At 38.9% G+C, this 13,773-nt stretch overlaps 1 protein-coding gene across 1 annotated transcript in view; it reads right to left on the minus strand.

Annotated features, from left to right (window-relative positions):
* Positions 1 to 206: 206 nt before the first annotated feature.
* The window catches only part of LOC137284753 (transient receptor potential cation channel subfamily M member 8-like), a 42,062-nt gene continuing 28,495 nt past the window's right edge, over positions 207 to 13,773 (minus strand). Inside the window, exons 15-26 of the mRNA XM_067816712.1 lie at positions 13,320 to 13,420; positions 12,255 to 12,483; positions 10,474 to 10,700; positions 9,552 to 9,621; positions 8,789 to 8,917; positions 7,749 to 8,021; positions 6,844 to 7,018; positions 6,494 to 6,650; positions 5,639 to 5,868; positions 4,643 to 5,030; positions 4,300 to 4,332; positions 207 to 3,434 (exon numbers count right to left, since the gene is read on the minus strand). Coding sequence (XP_067672813.1) covers positions 3,386 to 3,434; positions 4,300 to 4,332; positions 4,643 to 5,030; positions 5,639 to 5,868; positions 6,494 to 6,650; positions 6,844 to 7,018; positions 7,749 to 8,021; positions 8,789 to 8,917; positions 9,552 to 9,621; positions 10,474 to 10,700; positions 12,255 to 12,483; positions 13,320 to 13,420 — 2,061 coding nt within the window. The 3' untranslated portion in view covers positions 207 to 3,385. The remainder of the gene's footprint in view (positions 3,435 to 4,299; positions 4,333 to 4,642; positions 5,031 to 5,638; positions 5,869 to 6,493; positions 6,651 to 6,843; positions 7,019 to 7,748; positions 8,022 to 8,788; positions 8,918 to 9,551; positions 9,622 to 10,473; positions 10,701 to 12,254; positions 12,484 to 13,319; positions 13,421 to 13,773) is intronic.

The following is a 13,773-nucleotide window of genomic DNA, read 5'->3' on the forward strand; positions in this document are numbered from 1 at the left end:
GCGCAAAACCATACTCACTCACTCAAGGCATACGTAAAACTTCAATGGTTGATGTCATTTCAAGTTTGACGCATCATGTGGATGGGATTCTGAAGAAATGTATAACTTTTACAGCGAGATCTCTACCATTGCGATGAAATCCTCGGGCTTAGATGATTCATCAATCTAGCACAAGGAATGTGGAACACCGTCTTTCAAATCGCATACTTTATACCATGGGGTACCGTATTAAAATATACAATATATAACGGATGTACAAAACATTACATAAACAATGTAGCATTGCATTATTATCAAGTGGATAACAGTAAAGGGGAAATATACAAGTCTAAAATACTAGTGTTAACGGATCTCATAACACGTAATTCCTGCCATTTGAAAAATGAGAGAAAAAAGTCTTTAAAGTGTTCTGAAAGGGCACTGAATGACTGGTCATCATAAAATCAGTTCACGTCGATACAAATGTATCGATATAAAACACTTTACTATGACTTACAATTGTTAAGAGAATTTTTTTTTTTTTTTTTGCGATATATATTGGCGACAAGTTACAAAATATGACCACTTGTGTAAGCTTGCATCTATCAAAAGCCGTTTCGAATGGAGAAAAGATACACAAACAACCAACGGTACAGTCAATGAATACATACACGTCTCGGTGTGTAACAACCTTGGATATGTCAAGGTTTAGCTGCCTCGTTCACCTTATTTGACCTTACAATGTCTGGTAGCAGTGTTGAACTGCATGTATGTGTCTTTGAGCATAAGAAATAGCTTTCACTTTCCTTTAACAACACCCTGGCTATACTTCGTTTACATACATAGTGATGTTTTCCTGAATTCCAGATGAAGGTCTCTCAACCAGCTCTCTGTTTCAAGTACAAATAATCAAAATCATTACGCTCAAGTTCGCTCTTAACAAAAGCTGACGAACCCACGCTTCAACCAGAAGGAATTACCTGATAGTGAATACTTCCTTGAATAATTCATTTGTCTGTTCTCCAAAGGTCCCAGACTCCTGGGGCCCCTTTCACAAAGCTCTCGTAAGCCTAAGATCTCTTAACTTTTCTCGTAGCATTCGTACCTCCTATACTGTAACATAGGAAGTAGGAATGTTAGGAGAAAAGTTACGAGACCTTAGGCTTACGAGAGTTTTGTGAAACGGGGCCCTGTACTGTCACTGAGGTATCAGTGCCAAACGATACCTCAACAGACTCACGTTTAGTTACATGTCATATAAAGTGAACTGCAGACGAGTTCTATATTCTTCCTGTGAACCGAACATAACGTATCACTTCACCATCAGAGTCTTTCCGTTCAGGTTAAGGTGGCCTCGGTTTCTTGAAGCACCTGCTTTAAAGAGTCGGTTGCACGCTGCATCCTTTACAACACACTATGACGATTAACAAAAGCATGTATGTATATGCATCCAGAATCAATATTATAACATTGTTGGCACAATTCCAAGTTTCAAAAAGAGTAGAGCAATATCAGTCGCTTTAAAGAGATAACCGTGATGTTTCATGAATTAGTTCAAAATCATATTAAAAAATCATAGTCAATGTAACTTTAATATTACTCCCAAATAATTAGAGGGGCATAAGGAGGTACCTATTGAGAAGGTCAGATAAAGATACCATCATTGACTCTATTTTCACGAATAAGGTGGTGATTAAGAGTATGTAACATGGGATGTTTGAATGGCAAACCAGAGGCACGGTACATTTGGTAGTGTTGGTGGTGGACTGACGGAACGTGATTTGGCAAAAGGCTAAACCTGAAGTATATAAGGCACAAGCAGGCAGGTCCTGAGAAGTAGGTATCACATGACACATCAATACAGAGCAGTATTATGCAATAGCGGATTGAGTATCCAGTATGCGTGCAATAACGCATGCACGAAATACTCACTATCAGTCGTTGTGAGGCAAATGCAACCTTCATTTGTCGGAATAAAATACACAATTAAGTATATTCGTTGTATGATTTCATGGAATATCGGGTCAGTGATAATATCAAATCTAATGGTCATGGCATGTGAAACGAACTGTGAAAGAACTGCATACATTACTGAGTACCGTTGAACAAAGCGATCATAGCGCCATGGTGACCATAACTCCCATAATAGCCTTGCTCCAAGTCTGTACTGAATGCTAAACCCATGTAATTCTATCCTTTGAAGAGGCAAGTCAAGATCAGCGGATAGTTCTAAGGATATTTATTTATACACTACTCACACTTTACTAAGGATCAAACTATGGATTCAATAGATAACTATTATGTGGGGGTCAAATTTGCTTACAGTAAGCATAGATCCTAGGTTTCAGAATGTCATCTCATACCTGCTATTGACATGTTGTTTATTTGTCATGGACTGGTTCAATGATTTGCAAAATGGTTGATTGGTGCCATGGAAACCATTTCTATGGTTACTCATCTATCAAGTGGGTTAGATTAAAGGGGCTGTTTGCCTAAAGAGTCGTTGCCATTATCATTATTCATCACATTTTAATGGACACAATTATAAATCGAAGTTTAAGTAAAGTTGTGGAATTTTGCGATCCTTAGCAAAGTGTGAGTAGTATACATTTTTTCTTAGAAATCATCATTCAAACTATCAATTATTAACTTATAGACTTGCGCGAGTCTAACACAGATTTAAGTTTGTCTTGGCAGTAAGGCTGTTTTGTGCAACAGCACCCCGGACAGTATTCTTGACAGTATGTTTGATCAAACTTAGCACCACAGAACATGATAAAATGTCATACATCAATAATCACGAAAACTGTGTTTCATCTGCAGTAATTAGTACGGAGAAGAGGATAAATCTATCCAATAGTTTCCGTAAACCTTAACACAACCAAGCATATACTCGTTACAGCAAATGTCACGCTAGAGAGACTGTTATTCTCTGTGAATGATAACGTAGAGTTGTCCAGGTGTAAATGCCACAGGGAGAATTCAGGGAGTGTCAACATCATTTCAACACTCTACAAACAACTTTCCATTGTGCAGACATTGGACATCTCCACCCATCTGCATCTGAAAGTATTCTACAGTTTTGTAGCATACACAGTTTTACGACATTTTAGCACAGGCAAAATGCATTCTCTGATACGGCTGCAGTTTGTACTTAACGGCTGTTCGTCACGACATCTACACAGCTGGACTCATTTGTTGCAGCACCAGAGGATGTTTGGCTAACTCTGGCCTGCACTGTCCGCCGTAATCACGAATCCTTATCACATAACGTCCCACTGGGTGGGGTGTATCACAGTAACATCAGACAGCACAATGTTCCTAGGGAACAGATCATTATTGTGTGGGAATAAGGCACTAAGTACTGGAGCACATGTCTGGAGGTCATCGTTACTCATAGTGGATTTTAAGCATCCGTTTCCTTTGATACCATTCTCTTCATCCGAATTGTCGGTCTGAAAATTGACAGAGAACATTATTCTATAACTGAACAAAGTGGCTCTCCGACAAGTAACTTACTGGTAAAAGGATATTAACTAAAATATGGAAAATAAAGCCAGTATATGTAGCTCGACCTCTTCTGTGACGTCGTTGACGTCTATGCAGGCAATCCCTATGTGCGTTCTTAACAGTAATACCCAGGACTTTGACGTTCATTAACTTAATCATTGCTATCCATTACTAGAAAAAGCATAGTAGCAATCGCTGGATTGAAGCCTTAAAAACACTCTATTAAACTCTTAGTAATGAAATTATACATAATGATTGACGATTTCGAAAAGAATTCAAGGAACTGTATTCGTAATTTAATCATAACAAGTTTATCATCCATTTTATCACCAGATCATATCACGCTGAGAAATCCGTTTCCATGACTTCTTTTATATCTCATGGGGGGACTGCGTTGCTTACAGCTGACGCCGGTCTGATATTACACAGAGGTTGCAGTAACGCTCATCAACAGACTCATGGGAAACGCACAATATAATTGTCACCACTTTACTGCAAACCGTTCCAGCTTCTGGGGTAAATAATACAATTACTTTCAACACTGAACATCACCACTTTAGCTCTACGGTTTTACAATTCAACACAGGGTAGCGAAATAATAACAATTCCCCTTCTGACTTTCATTTGCTACAGTAATTAGTTTAAATATTCCTCCAACTTTCTATTCCCAGTTGAAAAGTCAAAATGAATAACGTGAAATGTCACTATGTGAAGTTGTAAACCGATAAAGATGATTCCCCCTTCAGCAAGATGTTTGATCTGTGGTACATAACGGTTAGTTGAAAGGATCCTTTGCCCTGTAAAACATACCTGATGACAGAAATAGGTCGTCTTTCTGGTTGCCTGCAAACAAGAATTGGTTGAAAACTATATAGTTGTATTACCTTTTATTTGTCCCTACCTCGAACAATATTTTAACAAAGCATTTAAAGAATTAACACAGTTATCAGCCTCCAGCAAGTAGCAATTATACAGAAATATACTAACATCCATAGACATTATTTTAATTGCCAAATAAAAACGGCGACTTGTAACAGATGCTTATACAGTTGTGCCCAGGCCAAACATGGCAGAAACAACAACAAAATATCCTGAATATAATTTTATGGATACCCAATGTTTGGAATCCCGGGAGTTTTCTAACGTCACTTACTCATGTTTTCTACCTCTTGTGGGTAAATCCATTGGTCTTACTGCAAGATGGATTTCGCCCATGGAACGCTCGAAGTCGCCCATTGTTTCAATCTCCGTCTCAAAGTCGACGTCTATGTAATTATCAGTGTCGTCTGCTACAGTGTCGTCTCGTTCTACTTCTTCCTCAGCTTTTGCAGCGAGTATCAGATCAGACCGGCTCATTGACTTTAATAAGTCTGTTCGGCTTCGAGATTTGACCAAGAGGTCGCCCCTATTTAGGGTCCTCATCCCAAGGTCTCCATTTTCTCCTTCTGCGTATTTTTCACTCATGCGGGATCTTATTGAGTTGTCAGAAGCAGTCCGTTTAATTGCGAGATTATTTGTAGATCGTAGAGATTTCGCACCATCTGAAAACAACAGTTAATGATGAAATACATTTTACTGTCTCTTTACTACTGCTGCTACTGGGGGCACAGAACCGTGAATATCCGGGTTAGAATTGGTCTTCAGCAACTCATGCTTGTCTTAAGAGACGACTAACGGGATCGAGTGGTCAAGCTCACTGATTTGGTTGACACATGCCATCTTATTCCAGTTGTGTAGATCGATGCTCATGGTGTTGATCACTGGAGTATCTGATCCAGACGCGAGTGTTAACAGACCATTCAAACAAACAAACTGGGGGCATTGGTGGTCAAAGGCACCTTAATTGGCTGGCTGGCAGAGTTACATTCCCTTGGTTTGCTTGAAACCTAAGGGCGCCGCCAGAGCCATATTTCTTTCTTCATTAGCAGTGTATATGCGTTCCTAGGATTCACCGAACGGGAAAACACGCCACTACAAACCGGCTCGTGTGAATTATAAGATTACTTCTGTCAGTACCAATGGGACAATTTATTCTTATTTTTCACTTTGCATGACACATCAACCGGCTTAATGATCGACTGAAAATGACGGCTTGCCTTCATTAGGAATAACTCTTCAATGAGGACCAGTCATTGCGACTGACACTTACCAAATCCACCACTATCTAGCACGCGAGGTGACTTCCCGTTGGCATCCCGAGATGCTGGTGTCGCTTTCCGCCTACAGCAGCAGCAGCAATAACGACACAGCTGACAGAATCTCCACACTAGTGTGAAGGGAGGAGGAACGGGGGGTTTGCTGTGATAATCCAGGGTTAGACGCACGCTCTGCCACGCCCATATTTCGTCAGTTAACTCATGGATGGTCTGGAAAGTGTAACTGTCGACAAAAGAGTATGAAATCATAACGCCAGTTGAAGTCATGTCAACAATAGGAGCCACAGCACAGCTAGCGTACATACCTGCGCGGAAAAAGAGTCAATGGAAATACAGAATTACCTTTACATCAAGAATTTGAACATATTTAAATGGACATAAAGAACAAGCATTGTAACAAAGGTGACATAATCACCCTCCGCAAATCAAACTTAAAATGAAATGAAATGAACTATATCCCCCTCTTCGCACTAAACGTGCGGCGGGGATGATAATATTCTAATCATGGTCCATTCACAAAATGAAGAGATTCGTTGTTTGTTACGTTTCAAAATACCAAGACATGCCTTGGAAGCATGGTCCTTTATTATTCCGCCCGTGACCCCAAATATTAGTTCTATTGAAACAATGTATGAAAGTCTTCTGAGACATTTGCTGAAATAGTGCTGAATGACCATAACTAAGAAAATGGTGTAAGTAAACCATCAACCGTATCACACTCCACACATCTTCATCAGTATCAGAGACACCATCTGATGTATCACACTCCACACCATCCCACACACACGTATAACCCTTGTATACACCGGCTGGTGTACAGTGCGAAATAACAATCTATAAATACTCACTTGAATCTGGCGATTATGATGTTGAGCAGGAGGACGTTGGTGATGAGAATGTACATTGACATAAGGAGGGGCACGGCATATTTGGAGAGGGGTTTGGGACACCGCGGGTCTGTGCTGTTGCCAGATGACCAATCCATGTCACAGTCTGGAGGTGTTGCTGAAGATAAAAATATTTGAGGTCAGGCTAGCTATTCTCCAAACGTTCGTAGACTACGAAAGTCTTAAGTCCATTCTGAACACACTGGCCAAACTACCACCACAACTCTAGACATAAATATGAAAGTATAATAAACACTATTTTGGTGTGGTTAAGGACGTGGGGAATGGTGCACACAGTATTACTTACATACCTTCAATTTCATCCAAGAAAAACTCTCCAAAGATTGAAAAGAATGCCTTCCTGGGTATGAAGAGTACAAATCTGAGAGACCAGGGTGTGTTTGGGTACATGATGGCTTCCGACGCCACAGCATAGGACAAGATGGAGACCAAGAGGATGACCAAGAAGGGCACGAGGTCTATCATCTGGAACAGGTCAGAGGTATGTACTGAAGTCATATCAGATGGACGATTAGTTGTCATCATACTTTTCCCAGTTTTGTTTACTGGACACTGTGGATATTGCTCCTTATCTTGCGTCATATTTAAAATATCTAACTGCTGTGGTCGGTGACGGTGATTCCTTACTTGTCCTTACACGTACAAAACTGTTAATTAAATGGTCAATGATGTACGATCAGTTTCCTCATAATGTACATGTTTAATATCGGAGTCTTGAGCTCATGGCGACGTGGCGATATACAAACGTCAGAATTCCAATATCAATTGTTCAGTCTGTGGTGCACGATAATCATGTCCATAAGCTGAATTATTAATTCGAAAATAGTTTGACTAGAGTCCGCTTTTAGACAATTGAACTGATCTTTATGTAATATGTACAGAGAAATATCATCTGACAATCCGAAGATGTTTTTCGATAATTTCAAGACAGCTGAGTACATCATGGATACCGCCTGGGACGTATAATCATAATCATCATGGTTTCAATCATTAAAAATGATTCTGTTGTTATTTTTGTTTTGTTTGGGGTTTTTTGTTTTGTTTTTTGTTTTGTTTTGGGTTTGTTTTTGTTTTTTTTTGTTACTTTTTGTTGCCTGTGATGGTGGTGATGGTGGTCGTGACGGTGAATGTAAAGATGTGGGTGCTGCTTTTGATGATGCCAGTTGATATCAGTTCCATTCCATTCTTGTCTTACCATTTTCCATATCATGACCAGCATCGGTCCGATCCTCTTGGTGATAGTGAATATATGCAGGAGACGCCAGAAGTAACATATAAAGTCTATGCTGAGAATGAGACGTCCGGCTTCAAAAGGTTTTTCTATTGGTATCAGGCGAAGGCAAAACCCAAGTACAAAGCCGAACAATGAGACAGTGTCGAGGATGTTCCACTTGTCTGAGTAGAAGTTGTTGAGGTAGTCGATGAAACGTGGGTTGTCGATGTTCATGGCGGCAATACTCGTAACGAACTGAAAAGGCAGTTTCCAAACTCAGCATGTTATTTTGATATATTTGAAGAAATTGGTTCATATGCGGCTTGAGGTTAACCCTAGTGGCCACTATCACTAACTGTCTAATACATTCAATTCAGTTGTGAACACCTGGTGTTCTCCTGATCCATTAATCCAGATAGGGTAGCACAAATAATGTAAGTCCCCATGGGGTCTAGTATGTTAATGTATAAGTCTATTGTCGCATTGTCTTGTCCAAATAGTTGTGTACGTCTAAAGAGATACGTTAGGTAGTTTCACTGTCTAATGTTACTGTCGTTAGTTGACAGGGTTCCATAAACTATGTGTATTTTAGCATGTATACAGAATTTGTTTTAGTCACGATAAGGCCGATGTGACTTTAAATCTTAACTCACTCACTTACTGCGATCCATTCACACAATTTTGCCTTTTACATCCAGGACAATCTGTTTAGGTAGATAATGGGGATTTTTCTTCTCACCTTTCATTTTTCGTATTTCTATTAGATCAGCGGTGAAATACAATTCTTTGATATATCCTTATTTGTCACCCTCTATATTAATGATGATAAAAGTATTACATTCGTCTCATGTCACAGTTTATATATGTAATAAAAGTGATCACAATCACATAATGGGTACCCACTAGGACGTTTAATCATAATCACCATGGTTTCTGTCATTAATAATGACTTAACTCTTTGCCAAATTACATTTTGCATAGCAGATAAACCTTAGAATTGACTAGCATCTCAGATGACTAACCTGATAGCCTTTCTCTACGAAGAAGGAGAAAATCCACACCAGTAGGACTCCCTCTAACGCCGAGACGTGCTCCTCTATATGGGTCATGATGATTATTGCAAAGAGAAGGAGAAATGCTGCATAGAACACCTGGAAGTATTAGAAAATAAGTCACTTGACAAAACAAGGTTGTTGCCTGGTAACTTATTGACACCTGGAAGTATTAGAAAACAAGTCACTTGACAAAACAAGGTTGTTGCCTGGTAACTTATTGACACCTGGAAGTATTAGAAAATAAGTCACTTGACAAAACAAGGTTGTTGCCGGGTAACTTATTGACACATGGAAATACTAGAAAATACGTCCTTGACAAAACAAGGTTGTTGCCTGGTAACTTATTGACATAGTCAACATGAGTGAACATATCCATGTATGGTGATATCATGGGAAGCCGTATTCACTGAACCATCCACATTATCTCAAGTACATGTAAACGACGTGTGTTTTGTTGTTTAATGTTGCACTAAGTGATATTCAGTAGTGTGGTGACTGTTTGTAAGTAACTATGTCTGGACCAAACAGTCCAGTGATCCACCATCGAGAGCATTGATATAAGTAGTTGATATGTGTCAACCAATTAACGAACTGGACCACCCGATCCCATTCGTCGCCTCTTATGACAAGCAATGGTTGCTAAGGTCAGTTTCCTCTCGGATTTCACAGGTAAAACCACGCGTGACTGAAACGCCTAATTATTTCTCTTGACTTTATGTATGACACTTACGAAGTTGAGATAATATTTCACGATGGGACTGTTGTAGAAAACTCCGATTTTCTGACAGGGTGATAATTTTCTCCTGGAAACAAATTAGCAAATAATATATCATACTGCAATATGCTAGTGTTTACAGTTTAAATAAATAAATAAATAAATAACTTAAAAGTAGCATTCATTGTAATATAAAAAGTTGCGTTGGCACAGAACTTGTTTTTAATCCGACTTTACCCAGAAGATGCATCTCAAAAATGAGAAACTCTTAATGAGCTTTAAATTTTGAACTTCAGTTGGACAGGATATGCTTCAAAACAAAAAAAAATGCAATTTGAAAACTAAACAAAAGGTTCGTCGTATTTCATTTCACGCAATATAAATTATATATTTCATCAAAGCGTGTTGTAGTGTTCAATGAATTTGAGTTTTAAACATACTTACTGCTGCAGTGGCTGTTAAAAAGAAGAAAACAACCGCATTAATTTGTGTATAAATTAAAGAACAAAGTTAATAGACGTCAAGATGTATGCTTTGATTTTTATCGATATTGTTTTCTAAATACTGTTAACATAATTTTCTTACAGAGTTTGTAATGCAAACGTAATAAAAACTATTATTGTCAGTGTATTAGTTATCTACATATTTTAATACGATACATGATTAGTAATAGGGTGTGGAGATTGGATGAGACGGGCACCAGGTGAATTATAGGTGAATTAAAATCGATAGGCTTAATAAAAAGCTATTAGCTGAATAGCAACAACAAATTGCAACAAGGCGTGTTTATTAATTAATTTACACTAATTGTCTGGTTTGTTTACGGGCATGACAGCAGTATAGTCAGAATAGCCTATGTCCTTCTGTATTGTCCTTCTATATATACAACGAGGCCCACAGTAAGGAGACAATACAACTAGACCCTTTGTGGTGGGACCTTACAAGGAGGTTAGTGCTATTTACCTCAGGTTGGGTCTTTAACCTCGCGATATCTCGCCGGGTAGTGCTGGACGAGATTTCCTGGGATTGCCTGAGGCCACGCCCTTTCATCGTCTCCAAGCCGGACATATCGGTCTGAGGCTTCGTCTCTTCAAACATGCTGCAGGATGTGTTGAAGGTGATGAGGCATGGGATGAGCGGCATACACAAGGTGCATATGGCGATCTGAATAAGAGAGAAGTGAGGGAGTTGCTTAAGTACCATTACAGCATCATCATAAAGAGAACCATTGTCACTAAGGTGACATAATCCTCCGCCGCATATTATCAAATCTTAAAAAGAAAGTGAAGGTCGTAGTTTAAGATGAAGTAAAGTGTCAATAAAAACATTACTCTCAAACTCTCTTCATATTTTGCACTGTAGTTGTTCAAACACAAAAATATTTTGAAGAGTCACTTGACCAATGTATGAAACTCTTAAAAAACGGACCTTGAAAATTAACTGAAGCTCACCAAAAGCGACTGGACCCTGCACCTTCCATTGATAAAGGTTTGTGTTGAATATGAAGAAAATACAGTGAACGGTTCTTGAGATATCCCGTAGGTAAGGTAAAAGGCTAAAGCCCCCTAGTGACCTTGAAATGAAGGTCAAGGTCACCAAAAACCTGACTGAAACTTTTCTTTTACTGTGAAAACCTAGATACCAAATATGAAAAGAATCTAGCTAGTCAACAGTTCTTAGGATATTCCAATCCGTACGTACGGAAGAACGGAGCCTAATACTCTGCCCTCCGCTTCGCGGTAAGCGTGCGGTGAGGGATAAAAAGACCTTCATACACAGTAGACAGGGGGGCTTAGAGTCATGACTAAAGAGTAAATGATCAGTACTGATCAGGTTATCTCATGGTGCCACTGCCACTGCTAATGATGATAATAACTATACGTCAGATGAATAAAGATTCTGTAATCATAGAAAATCTACTTAAAGGTGAATATGTCATGGGCATGTGTATATAAATCAGTATCAAATAGTGATGATGTTTGATGTCCGCGAACACTTTCTGGTGTTTTATGAATAACTATCAAATATAGCGATAACATTAGATGTCCGCGAACTCTTCCTGGTATTTTTATGAATAGCTATTTATGAATAACTATCAAATATAGCGATGATATTTGATGTCCGCGAACACTGTCTGGTGTTTTTACGAATAACTATCAAATATAGCGATGATATTTGATGTCCGCGAACACTTCCCGGTGTTTCTATGAATCATTGGTAAATAGTGGCACTAAGTGTCAGGAAACGCCTCCTGGTTTGTTTATGAATAACTATCAACTAGTGATGATATTGGGTGTCGGCGAATACTTCCTGGTGTTTATGAATAACGATCAAATAGTGATGATATTAGGTGTCCGCGAACACTTCCTACTGTTTATGAATCACTATCAAATAGTGGTGATGATACTGGGTGTCCACGAACACTTCCTGGTGTGTTTATGAATCTCTATGAAATAATAACGATATTAGGCGTCCGCGAACACCTCCTGGTGTGTTCATGAATCACTGTCAAATAATGGTGATAGTAAGCGTCCGCTGACACTTCCTAGTGTATATATGAACAGCAATACAACAGTGATGACATCAGGTGTCCACGAACACTTACTGACTGGTTTGTAAAATTAAATAGCTCGGTGTCAGTTATCCATTGAGTACAGGAATTAGAGGTTTCAGGATACTGTCAGAATGATTCATTGACGCGTTTAGTGTGGTACATACCCTGACAAGTCCCGTGTCCTGTGATATGCTGCCCATCCAGATGTACTTGATGTAGTTTCTGTATGCTAGCGTTGAAAACACTCTTCTGTTGACCTTCGTCAGAGCTATTTTAAGGAGGTTGACTCGCCAGAGGTTCTTCCTCTGCATGTCCGACAGCAAGGTTAATGTCCTCTCCTTGTCCTCGTTATAACACCCGTCGATTGTGCCTATAGCCAGGCCTAGGAACTGACTGGACACGCGGAAATACGGTGATAATCACAAACACTTCATGTGTAATAATACCAAACGTAAACTTAACCTAACGACAGATACCTATACCCACAAAATGATACACATTCATTGTCCTACATCATGAAATTGATGTATCTCAGCTACAATGCAACATGTGTTATATTGGAAGATTGTACATGATTATAACTATGTTATACCCAGCAAAAGAGCCACAAGCTAACACCAAAGTAAAGAAATACAGAATAAACAGGGTGTTCTTCAACTTCTTTCGATGAGTATATGTACAAACACACGTCGGTAGTTGCATAGAGTCTAACGACAAGACTGAATCACCATACATCAGTATTACAGGTAAAGAATCTACCACCACAGTAATAGCTAAAACTAAAGACAATACATACAATAGATGGACAACGACGTGGGTGTACAAAGAACTAACAGCAATGAAACCCATTTATCAAGAATAATAATTTTATGGACATACAACTTCTTTGTTCTATGAAAGCCGACGTTTATACTTATATTCTAAAGTCTTTGTCAAGCAAGTAAATTTATGTCTAAACGTCGCCTTTCACGGAATAAAGAAGTTTATATACATACAATTATCATCATTCTTCATCACCTCAACTTCTGAAGTCTCCATCAAGGACGTTTCCAGTTTCAATTACCACTGCCTATATCACAGGTTTCTGTGGCTGAGACAGATTCGCTGCATCAGTCTCCTGTCAGTACCTTGAAAGACGTGTGTTTTTAAAGCGGTAAACTTTTCCATAATGTATCTGGTTTGTCTCTGAATGTAGCCTGATGCTCGGAGACATACTGACAAATACTCACTCCGCGTGTTCCTTGAGTTTGTTCTTGTCGTTGATGCTCTCAGTTGACGTGGCTGTAGATCGTAGTAATGTGCTGGCCACTAGGGCTGAGACGATCAGATCCTGACAACAGGGAAATACATACATACAGCAGGAGACACCATGGGCCTGTGTATAAATGCACAAATATACAGCATATGAGACAAAAATGTAAAACAAATTTGAATCTCAATCATATTTACAGAATTCCATATAATTTCTATAAAAAGATATTAAGAAAATAGTTTTTTATCTACATATGACTTTGCTATACAGTTATAAATAGCAAACACTCATTTCTTCATTACTATTTTCCGTCACCATCATAATGATAAGCGATAAAAATTGAACTGAACTATATGTGGCACGTATAATATGGAAACGGTGAGTGAATATAAGTAATGTGAGCTGAACTACACGTATATCTGCTGCTACTT

The sequence above is a fragment of the Haliotis asinina genome, chromosome 5 (assembly GCF_037392515.1).
Source record: "Haliotis asinina isolate JCU_RB_2024 chromosome 5, JCU_Hal_asi_v2, whole genome shotgun sequence".
Taxonomy (NCBI): Eukaryota; Metazoa; Mollusca; class Gastropoda; order Lepetellida; family Haliotidae; genus Haliotis; species Haliotis asinina.